Below are 26,633 nucleotides of genomic sequence, written 5' to 3'. Positions count from 1 at the left end.
CCTTCAATGAAGTACAGATGACGGCTGACGAAACCTTGTCTTCGATGGACCACTCCAGTACGACTGAGCATGCAAAGACTTTAAATTCATGGCTGGCACGGCGGCGTGCAAAGCACCAGATGTTGCAGTTTTACCGACATATTATATTGAATGCAGATTATTACTGATTACATTTTTAATGTTATCCATCTAAAAAAAGTAATGCTTTTGTGGTCTGATGCTCGAAAGCCAATTGCTTTCATTTTCATGGAGCCTTCGGAACGTGAATGAGGAGGGAAAAAAAGGCTCAAACCTGTAATAAAGCACACCGTGTTGACTCTGTGCTTCTTCTGAGTAAAGAAAACAACTTCTACACTATGAAAATATTGGCAACTGAAACGCAAGCTCAAGGTGCAATGGCTAAAAAAAAAAAATGTGTACTCATACATTGTCAATAGCACAGCTACCTTATGTTGAGTCAATATATATCATATCTATATCATATTGTACATTTCAGTCTTCTGACATTTTCTTTTTGTACAAACAATACTTCGTTTTTTCTTCTTTTTGAACCACTCTTTCAATTTTGCGCTGTAGATTGCAAATGTCCCCTATTGTGGGACAATTAAAGGCTTTCTGATTCTGAGATTATTGGTAAACAAATAAGACACACACAAGTACAGTATCATGCAGTACCAGCAGAGGTTGTCTCCGACAATTCAAAAACTACAATAAACACTGTGGTTTTCTGTAATGTGCATGTCTCCCACAAAAAAAATAAAAAAAGATAAAGCACACAGAAAAAGAAGAATAAAGAACTTTGGCCACTGGTATGAATAATTTAGAATTCCGCTTCATGATTTCTGAGCAAACTGTTCCTTCTCTCTGAAATTGCCTGACAAATGGAGTGGAGACAAATGGAATTTTGATGAATTGGAGAACATGAATCAGAATAAAACCAAATGCCAGGTTGGGCGTGTAACATAGATTGAAGAATAATTACACACTTACAATAATTGGTTGTCACGTTTTCCGGGACGTCTAATTTCAAATTCAAGGTCGAAGTAAAAATAAATGCTATGACCATGACTGTGAACGGCTGTGTGGAACCACAACCAAGATGTGGCCCTTGAAAATTAGTTTTACAATCCAGGTCTTCAGTGGTAAATGCTCAAATTATTCTAAAGTAGATTTGGGGTGTCATTACAATAAGTAAGAATCGTAACTTACTCGACAGACGGACATTTGGTTGGTGGTGAGGGTCCCGGTCTTGTCGGAACAGATGACAGAGGTGCAGCCAAGGGTCTCCACTGAGGGCAGACTGCGCACAATGGCGTTCTTTTTGGCCATTCGACGGGTTCCGAGGGCCAGACAAGTGGTGATGACGGCAGGCAGGCCTTCGGGGATGGCAGCCACAGCCAAGGCCACCGCTATCTTAAAGTAATAGATAGCCCCCCGCACCCAGGAGCCACCATGTACGGGGTCCCCGAAGTGGCCGATATTGATGACCCACACAGCCACGCAAATGAGAGAGATGACCTTGGAGAGCTGCTCGCCGAACTCATCCAACTTCTGCTGCAGAGGCGTCTTCTCTTGTTCTGTTGACGCCATCTGATTGCGTATTTTGCCGATTTCGGTGGCAACTCCGGTCGCCACGACGACACCTATGGCCCGGCCCGCAGCAATGTTGGTGCCCTGTGGAAAATGAGATGGTTGTGGAATCCCATTGGATTACATCAAAGTCAAAGTCAAAGTCAAAGTCAGCTTTATTGTCAAACATGCTAATATGCATGACATACAGCACAAATGAAATTAATGTCCTCTCGGACCCAGCGTGCAAGACTCACTCAGTTAGTCAATGCATTTACAATCAAGTCATGACTCAATCATGCATATATGACTTTTAATTCACCAGAAACATGCTTAGCACACATTTGGCTTTATTCTAGTCCCTGGTGGAATTGGCACATCAGCGAAAAGTAACTTCCCAGAGTTAATTTAACACTAAATGATTAGCAAGGTAACAAGCGGATTTTCTGCACTCTCGGACGCACCTAAAATAATTTTCTCAAACGCCAACAGTGTGCCTTGATAGTCCAATTCGTCTCATTCAATCTTCTGATCAATCTTCTGACATTTTAACTCATTCGCTGTCATTCACAAATTTATTCGGGAATTGAAAAGTGTGACGTTGAGTGCCATTCCCGAAATTGTTCGGGTTTTTGTTTTTCTTGCGGGGGGTGCCAATAAAGCGCTGGTCAGAACTCTGGAAATGTTGTTTCCCTTCCACGAAGGGGCAGTATTTGGCTTTTATCCATGTTCATGCTTTGTTACAGCTCAAGCTGTTGCTAAAGCGCTATATAAATCTATAGGTATTGTATTTTGTACAGTCACCCTCATTTCAAGCTCAGATACCTCCAGACCCAAATAGCTTAAGAATTAACTTTTTTTATGAAAGAATAGAGTCTAAGGTTTCAAACATTGTATTGAATGTTTATGTAGTCCTAAATCTAAATATTCTGTGGGTCGTGGAATTTCAGTAAAAATGACAAAAACCCTGGAACTAGACACATTTATGCACATCCTCTGGCAGTGAATGAGTTAAATGCTATGCAAACCACTTTGTTTCAACTGTGGTGGTTGTGAAAGTGTATATAAATAATGCTGTTGTATTCCGTTTAGCGTAGCTCGATCTAGTGGATATTTAATGCAACCACAGCCAGAATTATAGTGTCTATTCTATGAGCTTTATAATGCGGTGTGTCCCCCCAATTACTTTTTCGAGGTGCTATAGCAACACTGGTGGGGAGTCACGTGGACCTATTACCACAAGATGAAATCACGTTTGCGGTCAACAAACCAGAATTAATATTAATCGTATCATAGAGGACGTGTAGATTATAACAGAACATACATAAGAAATAGTAAAGACTCAATGTGTATACACTCGAGCTCATTGTACAACCGCAATGCAAATACTTTAAACCTCATGGAAGACTGGAAGGGATTGAAAAACAGTATCCCTCACATGAAAAGTATGAAATTCAGGTTTTTACTCGAGGAAAACAATCTGCTGAGCCACACACACGGAAGCATCAGATTCACCACAGACGTGTTGGAAATACCATTTTTTTTTTTACAAGTTTCTGCTCGCTGAACACGGGTGTAATGAATATCCCACTTGAGGAAAATTAGCATCACTTTTAGTAAAATTGCTGTTATTAGTTTAAACCGTTCAATCAATGCAAATTTCAGCCTCTAATGTGTCTTTCTGATCACTTTTTTCGGTCCACATTTGAATTATTTATAAATTCTGAGGTCAAGAAATCATGTATGTTTGTTTTTGCACATGCAATACTTACTTTTTTTCTTTTCAACCCCCAATCCCCAACCCTTTCAATTTTGTTGCTGTAGATTGCAAATTTCACATTTGTGGGACTATTAAAGCCTTTGTGATTCTGTGAAATGTAAATTTCTCCACTGTGAGACTAATAAAGGCATATCCAATCCATGTTTTATTGATACATGAACAGATGGATTTAAAACTGGGGTGAGAGACATAAATGATAACTCAGAGGATGTGCTCACCGAAAACAACATGTTCTTCTTGTCTTGATTGACAGCTCTGGGATCAGGAACTGGGTCAGTGTGTTTGATGATGGACACAGACTCCCCTTTAGAAAAGATGGCGTCAGAATAATTGATTGAACTCCATCAATGGATTTGATGAAAAAGATGAAGAGGAAGTTTGATTACACCTTATTCCATTTTTTTTTATTTTACAGTCAAAAATACATAAATCAATCCATACCAATTTTGAATAGAGAGACTGTTGAGAGTACCTGTGAGGATGGATTGGTCCACTCTCAAAGTGGTGGACTTAACAGAGGTCAACCTGATGTCAGCTGGAACTTTGTCACCAACTGAAATGAAGAGGGGAAAAAAACAAGCATTTTACACACGCACAATTGTTTTGACTTGTTTATGAATGACTTTTTTTTAATGAAGCATCTTATGCGGCAGCCACCATTGCAGTTATCACAACGTGGACTTGATTGAGCCGCCGGCCTCACTGTGTAGCGGCTGTAGCCCCTATGGGAGATGGAGACGGGGTGTCGGGTGTAATGTGGGTTGCGTTTGCGTGGGAGACGGCTGCAGGCTTGAAGTTGGCCAAGGCTGAAGTGGTCGAAGGCGAGAGAGAGAGAGAGAGAGAGAGAGAGAGAGAGAGAGAGAGAGAGAGAGAGAGAGAGAGAGAGAGAGAGAGAGAGAGAGAGAGAGAGAGAGAGAGAGAGAGAGAGAGAGACACAATACCTACCTTCAGACCTCCTCAAACTAGTTTAAACTCTCACAGCAGCGATCTGTTGTCCAATCAGCTACAGACAAGTGTTGGGAGAACGTTAGACTGAAAGTTGATACTTGTTACACTCTGCATACGCAACTAGTTAACTAATAAGCTACATACATCCATATAGACTAAACTAACATGCAAATAACAGTATGTACTAAACTAAACATGAAATAATAAATGATGTTTACGGATGTGTATAAAAAGACTCTCAGAAATTCAGAATATCTGAAATTCATTAAATATGATCATCATAATACTCAATGGACAAGGTCCAGTGGTATACATCGCTCATTGTTATTACATATTTGGATTGGATTGGATATGCCTTTATTAGTCTCACAGTGGAGAAATTTACATATACATATACATATACATATACATATACATATACATATGGAGAGAGTGTGTATACATATATATATATATACAGCAGTGAAATGTCTACTAGTAGAATTTTATGACACCCGTAGTCCTAGCGACGGGCAACTACCAATTAAGACAATACAATACATACAGATTTATATAGTGCTTTAACAACAGCTGAAGCTGTAACAAAGCGCTAAACATGGACAGCTATCATATCGAGGAAATAAAGCAGTCACAAAGATAGTAGAAAGGACCAGGGAGTGAAACCAAGATCACGTCGGAATCATGCTGAGTCAGTCGAATGCCAAAGAGTACAAGTGAGTTTTGAGATGGGTTTTAAGGACGGGCAGCAAGGGGGCTTGCCGAATGTTTAGTCGCAGGTCATTCCAGAGTGGGACCAGCAACGGAAAAGGCTTGATCCCCTCTTAGCCTACATTTAGTTTTTGGCACATCTAACAATTTCTGGTCAGCAGACCTGAGGCTCCGGGAAGGTGTGTAGGGGTGGATGAGCTCGACTAAGAGGTAAGAAGGAGCGAGGCCATTTAAAGATTTGAACACAAAGAATAAGATCTTGAAAAGAATTCGAAAATGTATAGGTAGCCAGTGAAGGGATGCCAGAGTAGGAGTTATGTGCTCCCTCTTACGAGTGCCAGTCAAGAGGAGAGGATCAGCATTCTGGACCAGCTGGAGATGCTTCTTGGAGGATTGGCTGACACCAAAAGTAAAGCGCATTACAGTAATGGAGCAGAGATATGACAAAAGCATGAATTACTGGTTCAAGGGGCTCATGAGAAAGGAGAAGTTTTATTTTAGCCTGCTGCCTAAGATAAAAGAAGCAACAGCACCAATTTGTCGGTCAAGTTTAAAGTCACTGTCCAGTTTAAGACCCAAGTTTGAGGTGTACAAAGGACAAACAATATGACTTCTGTCTGTTTCAACTGTGTCAATTGGCACAGTTGTGAATCATTGATAAAAAGTAGTTCTAATAGTTGTGTGACCATTCTTCGAGGGCAGAGGCTGTAAACAATCAGCCTGCAGACCCATCATTTGGTACAGCTTTGTAGCTAGCTCTTACATTTCTTTCATAATGAGCCAGGGTGCCAAATCAAGTATCCCATGAAGAGTTTCTTCCCAGAACAAACTGGAAGTTCAACTTGCTCAGTGTGCCCTCTGCTTTTGACACAACCCCACAGTCACAATCTCACTATTGCAAAATAAACTGGGCAGAGTAAACGCGACCCGTTAGGTTTCCATCTCTTCAAGTCTTCTGCAAACCCTCACACAATCCTGACAGAGATCGCCACACTCTCTCCATTAATAAAAAACCATCAAGGAAAGTTCCAGCAGAGGCGCAAAAAGGCAAACGTGTCATAACGCCGGTCGTCCTCGCCAGTGAAGTACCTATGAGAAGGCAAGTGCACTGCATGGGTGGAACCTTATACAAATATATTTATTATAAATGTTCTCTGCTCTGTGGCATTTGTGGTGAAGTGGTGTCCTTTTCCAATTCCTCCATACAGTTTACTTTACCCTCCTCACATCAAGTTCCAGTGGAACCACCTCCGGTTAATCTGAGGTAGAGGGAAAAAAGCCCTGGAGCTCAATGATGCAGATTTATTTTGTTTGTCAGTGTACCCATGTTGTACTGTTTGTATGAGATGGTTTAATATAGGGGACTTTTGGGCAGAATGAAGTGCTCTGCGATCTTCCTGAGCCGGGCTATGAAACACAAAATGCATTCCAACTTGTCACCAGATGATGAACCTACAAAGAAAAAATATATATATATGAACGAACTTAATTGATCGCCAGACAGAGTGTGTAATGCGAAAAGCGTGTATCCCCAAAAAATATTTCCCATAGGACCATTAAAATGAGAATAATCCGTTCCCAGGTCCTCATGAAACATAATTTTCTACTTTCTAATTTTCTAAGCCTTAAAACTACACAAAATATACCTTATTTTATGTATAATAAATGTGCTATGGTATTAGAATTTAAGAAATAAACTGTCCTGTATATTAAAGTCATTTTATTTACCTTTGTCTTGTCTTGATGAAATGGAGTGGCCGGTTTCATCAGCATTAAACACTTGATGAGGAACGTAGCCTTTTTCTTACGCCATCTTGAGGAATGATCCCTTGTAGGTACTTTCTATACGATAATTTTACCTTGTTCCTCATCAATTGTGTTTTGTTTAGCTGGGTTGATAACTTTTTGCATCAAGATGGCTTGTGCGTGTTATTTGTGGAGCCTGATTGATGGGATATTTTAACCTTGCAGTCTACACTCTGCTTTTGAACTATCAAAGTTGAAACAAGTCCAAATTTCACTGTTTTCTATCCATTTTCTCACTCTCTCTGTCGTCTGCCTGTCTCTAATGTTTATGAAAAAAGTTTCAAAATACACCATTCATTGGACGTGTGCCTTATACTCCGGTGCGCCCTATACACCGGAAAATACTATATATTATATCCATCCGTCCATTAACCATTCATTTTCTATACCCTTTGTTGCCATTTGGGTCAGTTTGTAGGATGTTCTTGGTTTTGAGCAAGAAACAAAGCACATGCTGGTCACCAGCCTAACCCGGGACAAAAAGAAAAGAAAAAAATGGACAATTTCAAGTGTTCATTTAACCTAACATGTACAATAAAGTCTCGTTATGTCGATATTCAAGGGAGTCCGAAAAAATATCGATATAACCGGGACTATCGATATATCCGACCCTGTTTGCATGTAATTTTCTCCGTGCGTGCATAGAAATAGTATCGATATAACAGGGACTATCGATATATCCGATATCGATATAACGAGACTTTACTGTATTTTAATTTTTGCTGCAGTAGCCATTCTATCATAACAGCCAGCAAAATGTGCTTTCTCAAGCCTGAAACCTGACTTCTCTCTTTTCCATTGGGCTGAATAAGGGAACTAAACCAATGTTCCAGGTTTCTCATAACAAAGGCGTGAGTGAAAAGTGAGTCTGGGTTGTCGTCACGACGACGGTACCATGTTGACAGTTACGAGGGTAGCGCTGGAGGTAGGTGGGAATTGAGCAGATTACTTTTGATGTTTTGCGTCCTGTGTGAGCTTGTCTGTAAGTTTTTCTGAATATACACGCATGTGTGAAGGAACACGCGGGCTGAAACAAGCCCAAATTCCAAAGCACTGTCGCTTACATAATCATAAACATTCAAAAGGGAGGCACATATTTGCTCCCATTTCACCTCACAGGTTGTATAAGGCCAAAGTCAGCTGGGAGAGGCTCCAGCATCTCCCGTGACCTAACACTTTCCCAGAAAACATTTGGACATTTGTGGAATGTCCAACCATGAGTGTCAGGTTTTGTTTTGTCTTGTTTTTTTTTTAAATAATATACTGAGATATGTCAAATACTTTTTGGTGTACAACTTTAACTCTGCACAGCTTCAGTGAATATACAATTTTTGTAGATCCGGTAAAAATGGATGACAAGATGTTAGTATTTTCATTTTGGGGGTATTTTAGTTCACTTTAAAAAAGACAACATATTCAGGGTGAAATATTTACCGTATTTTCCAGTGTATAAAGCACACCGGATTATAAGGCGCACCCCCCTCTCCCCCAATGAATGGTGTGTTTTCACAAGATGTTAGCATTTTCATTTTCGGGATATTTTAGTTTGTAGTTATTTAGGTATGTATTGTATGTATGTATTTAGTTCATTTTATACAAGGACAACATACTCAGGGTGAAATAATTATTGTATTTTCTGGTGTATAAGGCACACCAGAGTATAAGTCGTACCCCCAATGAATGGTGTGTTTTCAAACTTTTTCCATATACAAGGCGAAGCTTCATTGAATGAAAAAAGGTTTTCCAAATATAATATATAAATGTTTTCCAGATATAAGGCACACCACATAATGTGCTACAGTCGAGGCTCGGGTTATGGACTACTTCTTCTATAGGGGAAATGGAGTCAGTGGTTGCTGACAGTCGTTGCAAGAGCTGTTGTGGATCAATCTTACTTCACATATAAGGCGCAGGGTCATCTTTTCAAGAAAATGTAGGCTTTTGGGTGTGACTTATACAATGTTGAAATACAGTACATATTGCTGTCAAATAATATGAATATGAATCACCTTTCTTCCAAAAGCATTTAAGGGTTAAAACTAAATGCTTCTTATCTTGACTCATGTCGGAATCTCCCACAAATGTGCCCAAACTTCCAGGCCAAGCAAAAAAAAAAAAAAAAAAATACCAATGCCAACGCTCCCAAAAGCAGGAAAGCCAAAGGTCTAGCGACCACCTCCATCCTCGAAGTTCCTGCGTGTGCACATAAAGTCTGCTATACACATGCTGAAACCACGACTATATTTAGATAGGGAAGCCCCTACACGGGCAACTTTATAGCGGGAGGATGAGTGTCTGTGGGTGTGTGTTTGTGTGTGTGTGTGGTCAGAGTGAAGACCTGACAAACATCCAGGTGGTGAGGCTGAGAGTATGGAAAGCAAAGGGAAGTGGAAAGTCAAACTGGGCCTTAAACACAAGGGAAGACCACAACCACTTACACCGAACCATACACACACACACACACACACACACACACACACACAACTGGACGCTAGTTCTGGCACCTGTGAATCTGGGGGAAAGAGTATGTGTGATATTCCAACGTTAGTTCCAGACTCTTGAATGGGCATCAGAGGGTATGGGAGTATATGTTTCTGTGCAAAAGCACACCTGCACCTCAGAAAAAGCAACACGGAAGAATAAATGAGTTTTGCCAAGGGTTTGGTTGTCTTACCCGCCACCTCTACGATGTCTCCTGGAACGATGTCCCTGGCTTTGATTCTCTGCACAGCCTTACGGTTCATGCGGTACACCTTACCCATCTCGGGTTCGTACTCTTTCAACGCCTCAATGGCGTTCTCAGCATTTCGTTCCTGTTTAAAAGAGATGAGTCAGGTTAGAGAAGACATCAGGTCGGAACCGGACCAACTGTAAACGCTTCAAGTCACGGCTTTTACTCAACTCTGTGTGTAATTAAAAATAACAGTAAGACCTCCAAACTTAGTTAAGTATACATCATTCATGCCATAAATATGTATGTGTGTGCGTTTGCACGAGCATGCATGCATATGTATGATATTGGAGTGTGTTAGTTCCCAAAGCATGTTAACATGAAAAATTTATATTTAAAGGTACAGTATTTTCGGTGTATCAGGCGCACCCAGAAGCCTTGATTTTCTTCAAAAGATGACTCTGAGCCTGTTATGCAAGTGCGCCTTATATGTCAAGTAATATTGAGCCACAACTACTGTCAACATCCACTGACTCAATTTACACCCGTAGAAGAAGTAGTGCATAACCGCAGCCTCTATTGTAGCGTGCTTTGTATTAGTAAAACGTGTATATATTTATATATTATATTTGGAAAACTCTGGGGTGTGCCTTATAATCCGGTGTGCCTTCTACATGGAAATTATTTAAAAATCCACCATTCATTGGAGGTGCGCCTTATAGTCCGATATACGTTATACATCAGAAAATATGGTACATTAAGTTATTTGGCTTTCCGTTGAAATTTCAGGACGAGCCTAAAATGCAGTAGCACGAACTTTATACATTTCCCATAAAAGTCGCCTAAAAGTCAAATATCCCAAACTATTCGTGAATGCATTGCCATCCAAGCAACATGTTTTTAAGGGATGTTTACTGGTTATTTACTGCACTTTACTGGACTGGCCTGCCAGCAGTCCAGACCTGTCTCAGGCAGCTTGGCATAATATTTTCAGTCATCGAATTTCATCACAATCCACATATAATGATGCAGGTTCACTTTGTATCAATACTGTATAAGTGAAAGGATTTTATTTTCTCTTTGGGGGAAAAAAAGCGAGCAGCGTATCTCACCTGCCAGACACCGATGACGGCATTCGCGATGAGGATAAGGAGGATTACGACAGGCTCGACAAAGGCGGTGGCTGTCTCCTCCCCCTCCTCAAACAAAGCCAACACCTAGAAAAACATATGGGAGGCAAAGTCATAACTTCTCCATCATACACTTGACACTTAAGTGTTGATTTTGTGTGGCGGAGGAAAAACGTCCTCATGGAGGGCAGAGTTGAGACTACAATGAAAATGCCATTGTTTTAGGACAGCTAAGAATTCCAGGGAGATATGATCATCGCATTTAACTTTGCAATTTGTGAATCAATTTATTTGAGCACTTTGAAAAAAGGCCAGAATTACAATTCAAGCAATATTAACCTCTTGGTTTATGTCAGCTAATAAAATGAAAGAAGCAAAGGAAACGAGTTGTATTTGTCAGGGTATTTACACGCAATTGCACGCTTGCTACCTTTGGGGGGTGGGGGAAGCTGCCATTTTTTCATCAACAAAACATATCTATGTATTCATTTTTTAATGTTTTTTTTACCGTACCTATTCATAAATTTGCCCACATGCCCACAGCCCTAACACGACTATGGTTGGTGTTATGGGCAGAACTGGTCCATCACTGTTATGCAATATCTGGTCGAGAGAACTCCAGAAAGTGTATGTAGCTTTAATGACTGAGCATTTAAAGGACAACCGACACCATTTTTTTGTTTCCTAACTGACATCAGAAAAAACGTTTTATAACATCTAAAATACCCAAAACACACAGGTTGATATTTTTAGTCAAATGCAAAACACCAATAACAATGACTTGAAGTGTCCCAAAACTGCCACAAAATGAGCTCGGAACTGGGGCTTTTCAGAAAGTCCCGCCCCCAGTTCGTGACGTCACGCCAGGACATCTTGCCTTGTTCCAGAATCAAAACAATGGCTTCAAAGAGATGCTTTCTTGTTACTCATCCAGTTATGAATATGATTCAAATAGATCTGAAGAGGAAAGCATACATGTTTGAAATCGATTAAAGAAGTCCTTCTGTATGAATTCGAGCCGTCTGGATTCCAATGTAGCGCCCAGAAAACGCACAAGATGGCGCACAAGCTCCCTTGGAAATGGCTGATTTGTCCGCTGGGAATTTGTGTACATTTACACATTCTTTATGCTCACTTCCTGGAACTCACTTCCACCCAACATCCGCAACATTGACTCCCTTCCTACTTTCAAATCTCACCTGAAAACCCACCTGTTTAAACTTGCTTTCATGGTCTAATTTATTCTGCTGTTTTATTATTTATTGTTTTATGCATGATTTTACTGTTTTGTGTGTTGTCTTTGTGGTAAAGTGTCCTTGAGTGTTCAGAAAGGCGCTTGTAAACTAAATGTATTATTATTATTATTACATTCTTTATGCGCGTAAACGCAATTGGCTGCGAAACACAACGATTCACCATCGCGTTATTCATCGTCATTCCTTCTAATTTCGCTATCAACACGAATCAACACGATGTTGTCAGACCAAACAAAGTACCCAAAATGCATTGTGTGTCGCTTTCTCGGTCAGGGGCGTTCCAGACTTGACTTCATGTCAGGCATCGTCACCACCTCAAAAACAAGACTTCCTGAATATTTAGCGCAAATCTTAAAACGTAAAATATAGCTATATGCGGTGGAATATTTGTAAAATGCGCTCAGTAGAAGTCATTTGAAGTGATTTTACAAATTATGGACACAACTTGTGCGGAGGTGTCGGTTGTCCTTTAAATGGAATGAAAACCACTTTTTCAACAATATATATCATGAAAGGCTGTATACATGTCAAACTGCAATGTAGTGACAACACAAGATGCTGACTATTTCAAAAAGTACTGTAAATCTTTTAGGGTCAACAGTGTCTGCATGCCAAAAGAAACGCAATAATGCAGATTTGATGTAGTCAAAGGTATTCTTCTCTATTTTGCAATTACAATATTTTCCGGTGTATAAGACTCTACCAACAGCTTTCATTTTCTTCAAAAGATGACCCTGCGCCTTATACACAGGTGCACCTTACTGTATGAGAAGTGATATTGAGCCATATCAGGTCTGACAACTACTGTCAGCAGCCACTGACTCAATTTCTGCCTGTAGAAAAAGTAGTGCATTACCCCAGCCTCTACTGTAGCGTTTTATCAGAATCAGAATCATCTTTATTGCCAAGTATGTAGAACACACAAGGAATTTGTTACCGGTAGAACACGCTGCACTAGTATCATCATCAAAAAAATTCAGAGTTCAAAGAGTTCAAAGAGTCAATGGCTTGGGGGAAGAAGCTGTTTCAATGTCTGCTGGATTTGGTGCGCATGGATCGGTAGCGCCGGCCTGAGGGGAGTAGCTGGAAAAGGTGGTGGGCAGGGTGCGGAGGGTCCAGTAGGATTTTCCACACCCTAGTTTGGATTCTTACAGTGTGCAAGTCCTTGTGCGTGGGTAGGGCGGCGCCAATGATTTTTTTCCGCCGTCCTAACTGTCCGTTGAAGGAATTTGTCCATTTTTGTGGCGGCCCCGAACCAAATGGTGATGGAAGAACACAGGATGGATTCAATGACAGCCGTGTAGAAATGTTGCAGCACCTCCTGTGGCAGGCCATGCTTCTTTAGCAGTCTCAGGAAGTCCATCCTCTGTTGGGCCTTTTTCAAGACAGAGTTGGTGTTGACCTCCCACTTCATGTCCTGGGAGACTGTGATTCCCAGGAACTTGAAGGTCTCAACGGTTGACACGAGGCAGCTGGATAGTGTGAGGGGTAGCTGTGGTGATGGTTTCCTGAAGTCCACGATCATCTCAACTGTCTTGTGTGTGTTCAGCTCTAGGTTGTGACGGCTGCACCAGAGCTCCAGCTGCTCCACTTGTTGTCGGTACGCAGACTCGTCGCCGTCTTTGATGAGACCAATGACCGTGGAGTCGTCTGCGAACTTGATGAATTTGACAGCTGGGTGCGTTGAGGTGCAGTCGTTCGTGTAGAGAGAGAAGAGCAATGGAGAGAGGACGCATCCCTATAATGTGGTGTGCTTAATATTTGGAAAAATGTTATATCTTTCTACATTATATTTAAAAAACTTTTTGTATTCATGGTGTGCCTTATAGTACAATGTGCCTCATATATGGAAAAAGTAAAAAATACACAATTCATTACGGGTGCGGCTTATACTCCGGTGTGTCTAATACACCGGAAAGTACGGTCATCATTATCCATTCAACCAGGTTTCATCAGAGTAAATTTGGTCGCAAGGTTTCAATCCAATGCTATGAAATTGGGGGTGGGAGGGAATTGAAATGTACAGCAGTGTTTGCTGATGGGATTTCACTACAGCCATGCAACCATTTGCATAATCTCAAACAAAACAGCATGGAAGAAGATCCAAGTCCAATAATAATACTACAGAGATCTGTGACCAATCCTTGACTGTATATGGACTTTGAGATGTTAATTCAACCGAATCCATTAACTGTGATTGATTCCTGGACATATCCAAAAAAGGTTTGTCTGTGCTCCTGGTTGCTACACACAATTTAGGAGAATGAACTTGCGCTTGACTCCATTGTGAGGAGACACTGCCTGGACACCTTTTGAGTCATCCAAGTCTGCGATGTCATGAAGACAGGCTAGCTTGGGCACCGAGTGTCTAAAGCACAGGTGTCAGAGGTAAGGCTCGGGGGCCAAATTTGTCCCGCAACATCATTTTATTTGGCCCGCAAAAGCATATCAAGCGTGTCTGGTGCCATGATGCTTGCCAGAGTTTGAACCAAAATTCTAAATGTTCCCATGTAAAACACAATGACAGTCATTATTTTTTACTTCAACTTTACAAACTAGTTATTAATTTGTTGTGCGTTCTGTATGTAATATATGGATGGGATTAAATATTATATATATATATATATATATATATATATATTCATAACGCCCCCCGAGAGGAAACCGTAACTATAACTGCCAGTTTCATTTTGGGCAATTTTAGCACAACCAAGATGTCTGTCTTCTAGTTGTAATAGCTGATTACAACTTAAATCTAAAACCAACCCTTGATTATATTAGCAGTCCGGCACCTGCAGAATGGCTCATTCGACAATGTATTTTATATATTTGGGATTTTTGTGGGCTTATCTTGTCAGAACCAGAATTTGGCATAGGTGATGGATAGCAGCTACTGTATGTAGTACACTTGTGAATGCATTGAAGACCTCAATATGTTTTTCTTTGGTTACTACATTGTCAAATGTCAAGCCCAATTCTTCAAAGACCATTTTATTGCGATGATGTCAAACGGCTCCCTCGAATACTTTTAGGATCTAGACACAATTATAACCCCTAACTTTGTTTGGACTTGACTCTCATCGCCAGCCAAAATCATTTGATGCATTGAGACAACAGATGCGTGACGAAATGACGTACAGCTCATTGCATCCACGATCCCTCGTGCACTGGCAGCTGCAGCAATCGGGTTGCTTTGAAAGTCATTTGAATGCCTCATTGAAACACAATTACAAGCGGGGGGAAAAATGACTGACATTTTCGGCCCCATTACACTGAAATTACTGCAGTGCTTTACATAGCTGATTGACTCAAACATCATATATGTACACTTCGTCATTGTCCAAAAGTACATAGTTTGTAGTTTTTTTTTAAGTAGGAGAAAACAATAAACTATGCGTTCCCTAACACAGATCGCCCATATTGACTGACTAAGAGCACAATCTTTAACTAAGTAGTCAAATAGCGACCACTAAATTGCCATTGCACCACTTGGAAAGATTACCCTTGATGGATGCTCGCACAGTCAAACCTCGGTTTTCGACCATAATCCTTTCCAGAAACCTGTTTGAAAACTGATTTGGACAAAAACCGAAACATTTCCCATTATAATCAATGTCTACTTTTTTTAATCGTGATTGAGCAATAGAAACACGTCTTCTCACAATGAAACACTACATAAGATAATGCATCAGTCACAATGAGACAAGGAAATGACAAATAAGGAAGCAAAGGGTCAGTTTGGTCGAGAACCAATTTTCGGTTGCAAGCAAAGGCATTAAAAAAAAAACAAGTTTTGGTTGAAAAACAAATTGGTCGAAAACTGAGAAAATCGAGGTTTGTTTGTCCATGCAAAAATGGATGACAACCAAACTAAATATGAGAGACAAGAGTTAAAGAAATCTGCCTTGCAAAATAGATCAACTCAACATTTGGTTTGTTTTCTGCGCAGTTTTGATGACTGGGACTATGTTTACTTTGAAACGATCATCTTGCTATCTTAACGCTTTAATGCACCATGTAACCTGATATCACAATATGCTGTCCAATGTAGTAATCGCTGTCCCTGACAGCAATAATTGACATTTAAATCTGGCCTTTTATTATGTTATTCTCTAGTCTGTTAAAAAATAAGCACAAAGATGATTAAACACAAAAATCCTTTGTATACCATGCTAGGCAGCTAATCACGAATGTGTTAACAGGGACTCCGTGTTAATTTGGTTTCTTCCTTCAGTTTGCACTTTTGTTGTCAATAGAGGGCAGCAGCGCGGTTATGAAACGGGCACTATAAATGAGTTGAGATGTCTTTGGTTGACAGAGTGTGCCACAACGCCCCAAGTGTGGTCAATAGCACATCATTCCGCTTCGTCTCAGGGCTTATGACAGATAGATTGGATGGTGACAATGGCAATGCTCTCAGAAAGGAACTTTTGAACGGTCTTCACACGCGAGCATTTTGAATAGCCAACTCTCAATAAATAAGATGAACATTTGATTTGACAGTGACTTGATCACACAGGAGACAGATGATGGAAAGCTGACTTCTGAAGTGACTGTATACAAATAGTTCGGTCTCCGGAATGGAGTTCCTTCCTGTCATAAGTTAAACTTTACAAGTGAGATGAGTTCTTTTGTAACGAATTCTCGACTCTATAAGTGGAAATACAATAAATGTTCTTATTATTAGAACTCTGGTTGTCTCACACTTGCTTTTTGTCCTTATTGATGTTTTAAAAAAATCTGATTCTGTGAGCCAATTAGCATGGCGGGGCGGGCAGGATGAGTGGAAGCTTATTTGCGGATGCAGAACCCTACCCGTACATAACCAGTTGGTTCAAACAGGAATGTTCAAACAGAAGACAAACGCGCCGCCATTACTTATTGTTCAAGTATGACAGAAAGTCCAACATGGATACGCAAACAGTGGAAGCCAATGGAAGAAATGTAACCGCTTGACGAATGTCAAGCTGACTGGGTGTGTCAGAAGTGAACAGCTTTTGCCTTTGCTCTTTCTTGTCAACCGCCGTATTTACAAAGAAAACGTCATCTCACAGTACTTGAGGAAAAAGTAGCTTTTCCAACCCACGCCTGCCCTCTGAGCTGTTCTGGAGGGCAAATGGTGTCATATCCAGTTTTAGAGCCATGTTCATATACAGTAAAGTCTCGTTATATCGATATTCTCGGGAGTCGGAAAAAATATCGATATAACCGGACTATCGATATATCCGATCCTGCGGCATGTAAATTTTCTCCTTGCGTTCATAGAAATCGTATCGTAATAAGCAGTACTATCGATATAACTGATATCGATATAACGAGACTTTACTGTATTTGGGATTCCCCTTTCCACCTCCCACAACCTTCACTCAAAGTTGGGTCACAATTTATGTAGCTGCAGTGCTTTTGATGATCCCATCACTAAAATCGGATCGACACAGCACGGAAAAGACTTTCATGCTCAATTTCCCCCCTTCAAACAAAGCAGCAACAAAGTGACTACTGCGACTGAATTTGAATGAGGCCGATAAGCAGTGTCAGCTCCCAATCCAACATTCAATTCGACTGTCATTATTTCAAAAGGAGGGTGAGCCAAGCGCGACTTACGAAGGAGACGCAGGCAGCGAGAAGCAGGATCCTGACCAGAAGGTTTTCAAACTGCTCCAACACAAGCTCCCACAGCGACTTTCCTGTTAGATGCACACACATAAGCATGAAAATACACATACACATAAACGAAAGTAAGAATACATTTAATTTAGCGGCGACTTTCAAAACTCTCAATGACACTTTTCCTGGAGGTGAGCAGCTTTGACATATGCATATATAGACCCTCGAGAAGCCTTTTGATTGAAAAACTTGTGAGGAATGACCAAACCTGTCCACACCTGTCAAAAATGTCCTCACTACATATGGTATAAAATCATAGTGGCCCTCAACAAAAATAGTCATACAAACTCACACACACTAAAAAGGGTCACAATTGAAAAGATTTAATTGTGGAATAAAAACCTAGTTTTTGAACATTTACAAGCAGAATAACTGAAAAAAATGTGCGGGTCTCCTGATATCAGACATTTAATCAAACAAGGGACAAAGTCACACGTGGGGTCAGTAATGTGGGGGGCATTTACCTTCTTCAGCAGGGAGCTCTGTCAATGTGACATCATGATGGTTGTTGAAGAGGTGGAGGCGGAGACAAAGGAAGCGAGGATTGGGAGATGGGGTAGGGGGGAGGAGACAAAAAATGGGCAAAAGTTTGTTAATGTTGAATTTCATGTACATGTAGATGCTTGAAAGAGCACAAGTCAAAAGCATTTTCATGAGGGAACAACTCCAATTGAAGTTAATTAAATCAATGTCTTTCACATTAATCTATGACTCTTGTATTTGATTTTATGATGAGCCAAATTTATTGGATTAGATGTACCTTTATTCGTCTCGCAGTGGAGAAATGTACATTTCACAGCAGCAAAGTTATGAAAGGAAGAGGAAAGGAAAGAAAAAAGTAGAAAAACAAAATAAAGGAGCTGCTGGAAAGGCAGCCACTCTCGCGGCGCCATCTCGAAGACCATTAGAAGACCAATTTGACATGACAAAGTGTGGGTAAAATATCTTTTTTTACTAATCATTTAACCCCTAATTTACAGAGACGTTTCCTCTGAGATGGTGGTTGTATATTTGTATACTCCCTGGTGCTTTCTACTATCTTTGTGACTGGTTTATTTCCTGTACATGAAGGCTGTCCATGTTAAGCACTTTGTTATACCTTAAAGGACAACCGAGGCCTCCGGACAAGTTGTGTCCATAATTTGTAACATCGCTTCAAATGACTTCTACTGAGCGTATTTTACAAAGATTCCACCGCATATAGCTATATTTTACGTTTTAAGACTCGCGCTGAATATTCCGGAAGTCTTGTTTTTGAGTTGGTGACGAGTCCGCACGTCACGGAAGGAACACCCCTGACCGAGAAAGGACATACTGTCGCAGTCCTTTCATCACCTCAATGCATTTTGCGGTACTTTGGTCTGAAAACTTCGTGTTGATCCGTGTTGATCCGTGTTGATGGTGAAATTAGAAGGAAAACACATAAATAATGCGATGGTGAATCCTTGTGTGTTACACCGAACAACTATTTGATATTCGCTGACAAAAATGCCAAGGACAAAAATCAGCCCCTTTCCACGGAGCTTTGTCGCCATCTTGTGGGTGCTACATTTCTCTCCAGATACCTCAAAATGACACGGAATAAATTATTTAATCGATTGCAAACATGTATGATTTTCTCTTCAGAACTATTTGAATCATATTCATAACTGGATGAGTAACAAGAAAGCATTTTCTCCGAATCTGAAGCCATTGTTTTGATTCTCGAGCAAGGCAAGACGTCTTGGCGTGACCTCACGAACAAGGGGGCGGGACCTTCTGAAACTGGCCACTTCCGGTTTCAATTTGAAGTAATTTTTAGACACTTTAAGTCATTTTTATTGGTGTTTTGCATTTGACTAAAAATATCATCCTACGTGTTTTGGGTATTTTAGATGCTATAAAACATTTTTCTGATGTCAGCAAGGACACAAAAAAATGATGTCGGTTGTCCTTTAAGCTGTGGTTAAAACGCGATATAAATCCTTATGTATTTTCTTGTATATTTATTAAATCTTATTATAATGAACTATAATGATTACTATGAACTAAAAAAATATTTGTAGTCAATTTCCGTCAGAGCAAAAACCTCCACAAAATATCAGCCTTGACAATTTTTCTCGTTTGAACGTTTTGAAAGAGACATTTTTTGTTCTGCTGCTAGTGTTTCATGAACAAATAAGACCACCCCGTAATCAGATGAGTCACTCGGAAAAAAACAACAACAACAACACGTATTCTGCAAAACGCGGGGAGCGTTTTCATTCTGTTACCACGCTCATGACACAAACCTGCTCAGTCAAGTCCAACACAAAGAAACAAATTCAATCTGACTGCTGACGAATGTAGAAAATTTTGAAGCAACACGCTGATTGTGGTGACCCTAAATGGTCCCGTGGAAAGAAGCGCCATGTTTCTCTAGCATGTTTTGAGCAGTCGTCTTTACACGATTATGAAACGTGACCATGTGTGGGGAAAAGACTTGGAAAGCAGGAGGACTGTGACGCCAGGCCTCCGCCGCCTTCCAAAAACAAAATCTTGGCAGTCACTCGGTTTGTACGCGTCTCGAGCGGAAAGAGAAACAACTTAAAGGGCCCCTGTAATTGGCCAAATTTTGCCACTTACATTCAAGTTGAGGACTTAAAAATGATGCCTGAATGAAATATCCCCCTCCCGTAAGACCCTGCAGTGATTTAAATCATGTTTTCTGATGATTTTAGCAGATTTTGTAGTGTACCCAGGTCGAAAATTGCAACCTCAGACTGCTCAGTGTCCAAGGCAGACGGCGAATAAACGATGTCAGAATCCACTCCAGCTCGATTTACTATGCTGTTACTTCACCTTTTCTCGCTTCTCCTTGCAAGTGTTTTCATATTACATTCAAGTGTTTGACTTATTGTCCAAGACTGTTATTCTTGCAATTGATTGAGAGCAAAAATTAAAACAAAACAAAAAAAAAAATGCTTAGATGTGCTAACCTCAAGCGCCAATATGGCCTCCGAGAAATCTATTAAAAAAGGAAAAAGTGCTGCATTCAAGTATCAGGCTAAATAGGGGATTTTCCATAAGCAATGTCCTTAGCAGTTTTTTTGACAACGATACTAGTGCAGCGTGTTCTACCGGAAACAAATTCCTTGTGTGTTCTACATACTTGGCAATAAAGATGATTCTGATTCTGATTCTGATTCTGCCTGGAGTTACGTCACCATTGTGCCGTTTGAGGTCTTAGCTGCTTTATTTCCTGACCAGTCGGATAATGTCAAGCTATTGCGTGCTTCCCCCTGCTTAATGGAACCAAGTTTCAGAATTCATTTGGAACCCCATCATCTGAAACGAGCTGATTTGGTCTGCAGTTCACACCTGAGCTCTATTACTTTTAAGACCTGACTAAACAAACTGAACCGAGGGTGGAAAACAACTTGACTTTGATTAAAACAGACGAGTATGACTGCACCTTATTACGGGTGTCAAATAAACACTTTCCCGATGATGTGTTTCGGGCATGTCCAGGCATTAAGTATACCAAATTGGAGCGACTGCGTCATAAATTTGACCTTGAATTGCCTCAGTGCCTCCCTCACTCCCAAACTGGATGAATTGCATGCTGGGATTGGGCATCTTTGCCAACCGGGGCATAGCGAGCAGGCCATATAAATAGCCTAGAGGGTAATAAACTGCTGAGTCACTGTGGATGGGCTTCAAACTTGCAGTCTCGAGGGCTTTTAACCGTTGAGGCTTGATGAGTGAAGTCAGAGGGGAATTCAGAGGCGGCAACAGCAAAATGGAGAAGCGGGTTCTGCCGTTTTCCACACTTCACCGCTCTGACATAAGCGCCATTACCCTGTGTTGTAGCAGAGGGGCTGGCCGAGACTCAAGTGCGGGAGACAAAAGACAGACTGACTGACGGAGGGCTAGAGGTGCAGAACGGGTTTCCCGGACTTCCCTCTGCCAAGGATTCCCTCGCAGTCACTCTGGGCTGCGTCAAGTCAAAGGATTGCCCAGTCACATTCCTGAATACTGACGCACTTCAAGCGGTGTCCCCGCAACACCTCCCCACGGGCTCAGACAATGAAAAAAAGAGCTTGTTTACACACAGCAGAAAAGCAGTTGATGCCAAACAAAATGGGAAATACTTTCTGGAGAATTTTTCCAACAATTGCAAGTGGCTTGTTTTGAAGGAAGGGCAGTAAACATGACATCTTTCTTTCACCACTTCACATTGTTTCATTGCTTTCGCGGTTTGACTCCTTTTACACATCTGCAGATTATTGGGAATCAAATAAACATCACGCGAGGAGGGCTGGACAGGATTACCACGCATGACTACGTGACTACGGGTAAATATCAGCAGTGCCAGGGCAAAAAAAAATCTACTCCGAATCCACATGCTTGAACTGTGACAGTTACAAAGTATACAGTGGCACCGCTACTAACTAACACTTATTTACTACTTCATACGAAATTTCCAAATTACGAAACGCCTCAACAGGAAAATATTGCCTCTTGTTACGAAATAAATTTCAAGATACGAAAGGCTAAAATATTGACCAGGCGGCTACTAGCAGCTCCCCATTTCCTGAACACAACAAACATGGCTGCTTTGCTCTTGGCTACTATGAGCAGACATCTTTGTATCCCATTAGCTAAGAGAAACTTTTACCGGATGTTGCCATTCGTCCCTCGAGCTATAAGGCTTTCTGATAGTTTTATGTAAATACGATACACCCAGAAAAAGTGTTCACAATTCCGGCGATCTTTTACTATGCTAATGTTTAGCTAAGACAATTCCAAAGGATTGTGAAAAATCGACAAAAGCAAATGTTCCTTGATGAGTTCTTTACAAAATGCCAAGCAAAAACCACTTCAAAGAGAGACTAAAGAGGGCAAAAAAACAATGAGAAAGCATTAAACTCATTCACTGCCAGATGTGTAAAAATGTGTGCACTCCAGTGCCAGGATTTTTGTCATTTTCACTCAAATTCCAGGACCCATAGAATATTGAGTTCTAGGACTACATAAACATTCAATGCAGCATAACAAACTTTAGACTCTCTTTTTTCATCAGAAAAAAAAGAGTCAATTTCTAAATTATATGGTTTTGGAGCTTGAAATGAGGGTGGCTGTCCAAAATACAATGCAATACATACATTTTGTATGTAGCGCTTTAACAACAGCTGAAGCCGTCACAAGGACCTAACATGGAAAAAAAAGGAAATGCTGCCCAATCGTGGAAGGGAAAACACTTTGACAAAGGTGTGAGCAGCGCTTTATCGGCAAGAAAAACCAAAACCCGAACAAATTTGCGAAGGGCGATCTTCGTCATATTTTCAATTTCCAAATAAATTGGGGAATGGCAGCGAATGAGCTCAAAGTTAAATGACATTGATTAGTATTTTTCACTCTATTCTTAGTTTTTTCTTACAGGATACACAACTTATTGTATAATATTCCTATTGTACCTTGTATTTGTTACATATTTTGATGCATTTTTAGTTTTTGAAAATATCTATGCCTGAATTTTGGGGTGAACAGATTAGGGCGTTTACATGGAAAATACGTCTCAACTTCCAACATATTCTAGTTAGCCAGAACCAATCAATTTTGCAAGAATGTATAGTGATACCCACTATACATTCGTTCAAAAATTCTCAACACAAGATGGATAATGTTTGTGTGTGGGGGGTGTGCATTACCAAATTAGACCAAAATATGTTCTTGACATTGAATTATCAATCGCCCTTACAAAAATAAATAAGCATTCATCTTATGTTTGCCTTTGTTGACATTCATCTCAAGCTACATCTACTTTCCTCTCTTGAACCATAAACAGCTACTGAGCCAACTCACCACAAGCACAAGGAAATTGAAAGTTGAGCCAATCAATCACGAAAATGTAAAACGGGCCTAAAAATATCATACCGGGAACCCCCTAATAGCTTTTGCGCACTAATGTATGATTGCCTCCTACATAGACTTCCTCCCGTAATGTATGATCCAACTGGAAAACGCTCTCAAATGCATTAACAAAAAGCGAACGACAAATGCTGACAATTTTCCTACCCAACTGTATTATCACGATTGCGTAAGAGACAACAACCCTCCTTCACGTCAGCCCCGTGTGAATTGCGTGAAGTGTTCATTCCACAGAGACGACGTGACACCAAGTTGCTCTTATCATTTCTCGGCAGCACAATAAAACCAGGAAAATTGCTTGTCACAATGGGAAACCCCAAACTGGAATTTACGATGCACAGAAATAAACGCACGATGAAGCATGCATGCGCACATGCAGTAATTATCTTGATAGGATGAGGATACTCATGACGACGGCGGGAGTTGCAGGGGACTGCCGGTAGTCCGGTTTGTTGGACTCCACCTATGCCTGCCTACCCCCAAGTGTGGGTTTGGGATCACTCTTCGTCTGGCCTCTACCCTTTGACCTGTTCGGCTTGGGTGAGCCTGCCAGGAGGGAAAGACTCCAGCCGACGTATAGCTCTTGGGGTCATCGAGACGCGCAAAGTGCCTCACCACCATAAGATGGTGATCCCAGTCGAGGCAGACACACACACGCCCACACAAAATGGTTTGTTTGATAAGGAATTTCCTCGATGAGCCCAATTCAAAGACCATACAAGGAGAAAAGTTTGCAGCGGGCTCCAAAAATAGGGTACACGAAGACTCATTTGAAAACGACTTTCTTCCTGATGTTCCAGATGGATGGAATGGTGGATTTTTATATACCACCGAGACACTCATTAAACACTGGAGCACGCACAGAAAAGTGGTCAGGGTGGAAAGAAAAAAAATATATTCTATTCCGTGTAGTCATTATTTTAGCCTCTGTGCTGGATCAAACTTTAATTTGCACTTATAATGTGGGCAAATCTCCCCAAATGCCCAAAATGTACCATCTCAAACTGACTTTTTTTTCCTCTTCTTTGTTTTTGAGAGATGTCATGAGACAGAATTAAACGGAAACTTAGTTTGTTTCCAGTTTTGAACAAATGTCTTGAAATTGAGGTCACTGGCTCGGTCGGCTCAGTCTGTCGTTTACCACCATCCAATCCAACAATTTTTGCTTTTATCTTCTATCGTATGATAGTTTCCGACATTGCCATGCAATACACTCACAAACCAGAAGGATAAACATTTAAATATCAAATGGCAAAGAAATATTGTCCTAATACATTTAAAAAGGATGCTATTATATAAATAATGAAATATTGTAAAAACTTGAGACAAATGAAAACGAGCATGTTCATCATCAATGTAGTTTTCAAAATGTTTCATATTTATTGGATTGGATTAGCCTTTATTAGTCTCGCAAAGGAGAAATTTACATTTCACAGCAGCAAAGGTATGAAAGTAAGAGGAAAGGAAGAAGTAGAAAAACAAATACAGGTGCCGCTGCAAAGGCAGCCACTCTCACGGCGCCATCTTGAAGTCATAGCAACAGACAGACAGTCAGAAAACACAAAACCGTCTGTTATATGAAGCAGTTCTCGGTGAAAGAGGAGAGGATCCAAGCGTCCTTTTCACTAGTGGATCAAGGACATCATGGTGAAATGTGTACGTATGCTACATGCAAAATGTTGAAAGCAAACATGAAGCTGTAGCATCCATTACTGAAAATACATTGTTTCACATCTCCTGTTTTATGTAAATCCACATCAATTCCAAGCCGCAACAGTTCCACATATACATCGGCACTCTGCGCTTGACGCTCCTTTCTTCTCATCGCAGGCTGACGGTTGCCTATTCATGCACCCTCTTGGGCTTCTTACGATATTTGTGGAGGAAGCAAATGTTTGGCTCACTTGTCTCAGCATGTTATGGATACGTTTCTAGGTAGAAAAGACAATTTATATCCATTCATTTGTTTTCCTGTTTATTTATGTTGTATTTCAGGTCGCAGGAGAGCAAGATTTTTCCTTTGCCATTCAAATTTTAAAACAAGACGGTGTGGTCGTCAACAAAATAAAGCCACCTTGGGGAGTGCAACTGCCTCTAATATTTGTCACGCTGTTGTTATTCACACCACAAACTATAATTAAATTATGGGATTTTTCTTCTTGGTCTGTAATATTCTATACAGAAAATCCCTTTCGGTGAAGCCTTCGTCACGTGCGATCACAAGTCGCACAAATGGGATGTATGAACACACGTGATAAGCAAAAGTAGGATGACACAGCGGAATCACTTGAGCTAACGGGGGCACAACGCCGGTTCTCTATTGGAAAAATGATGAGACAATTCAAGTGAAAGGCAAACAAACGCCTGATTGAGGAGCGCACTCCGTAGCGTGTTGGCGTGGAGGCCCAGGAGAGAGTTAGACAATGGAACATCTCACTCAACCACTGACAAATTCTGTCTTTCAAGTGGTGGTGCGACGCAGGAGGAGAACTCAAACTGAACAAGGGAGGGCTCCTAAAAGAGAAATGTTCTCATTCAGAGTTGAAGTTTTGTGTACAAGCGACATGTAGAACAGAAAAGAATTCAACATTGGATTTTTTTTAACGTGTCCCGAGTTTGTCTGGTAACCGGTTCAGGGTTTCTTTGGGTGTTTTTTTGCTGACACAAAAGGACCATTTTTTTGGATCGTTTGTCTGCATTTGTATTGTAAAGTGCTTCTCCGATGCCAAGACAATCAATGAAATCCGAAAACTGAATTTCCTCTGCAAAAATCACCCACTGTTGCCAAAATTGTTCCAAACTGACAAAGAACAAAAAGTTGTATATTTCAGTCTTCTGACATTTTCTTTGGTGCATAGAATACAGTGATACCTCGGTTTACAAACCCCTTGGTAACATTAAACATTAAAGAGACATGCAGATGACAGAGAGAGAGTGACAAAATGGATAGAAAACAGTGAAATTTGGACTTGTTTCAACTTTGATCGTTCAAAGGCAGAGTGTAGACTGCAAGGTTAAAATTCCCATCAATCAGGCTCGACAAATAACCCGCACAAGCCATCTGGACACTTAATGCAAAAAGCTATCAACCCAGCTACACAGAGCACAATTGATGAGGAACAAGGTAAAATTATCACGGAGAAAGCACCTACAAGGGATCATTCCCCAAGATGGTGAAGAAAGAAGGCTACGTTCCTCATCCAGTG

At 40.6% G+C, this 26,633-nt stretch overlaps 1 protein-coding gene across 1 annotated transcript in view; it reads right to left on the bottom strand.

Annotated features, from left to right (window-relative positions):
* Nucleotides 1-26,633, bottom strand: part of atp2a3 (ATPase sarcoplasmic/endoplasmic reticulum Ca2+ transporting 3) — a 60,021-nt gene that overhangs the window by 27,642 nt on the left and 5,746 nt on the right. Inside the window, exons 2-8 of the mRNA XM_089016571.1 lie at nucleotides 18,000-18,017; nucleotides 17,473-17,555; nucleotides 10,595-10,699; nucleotides 9,486-9,624; nucleotides 3,822-3,902; nucleotides 3,568-3,653; nucleotides 1,210-1,674 (exon numbers count right to left, since the gene is read on the bottom strand). Coding sequence (XP_088872697.1) covers nucleotides 1,210-1,674; nucleotides 3,568-3,653; nucleotides 3,822-3,902; nucleotides 9,486-9,624; nucleotides 10,595-10,699; nucleotides 17,473-17,555; nucleotides 18,000-18,017 — 977 coding nt within the window. The remainder of the gene's footprint in view (nucleotides 1-1,209; nucleotides 1,675-3,567; nucleotides 3,654-3,821; nucleotides 3,903-9,485; nucleotides 9,625-10,594; nucleotides 10,700-17,472; nucleotides 17,556-17,999; nucleotides 18,018-26,633) is intronic.

This window comes from Hippocampus bargibanti, linkage group LG16 (assembly GCF_051943395.1).
Source record: "Hippocampus bargibanti isolate YZ-2025 linkage group LG16, ASM5194339v1, whole genome shotgun sequence".
In the NCBI taxonomy this organism is placed as follows: Eukaryota; Metazoa; Chordata; class Actinopteri; order Syngnathiformes; family Syngnathidae; genus Hippocampus; species Hippocampus bargibanti.
This window is presented reverse-complemented; position numbering and strand designations above follow the sequence as displayed.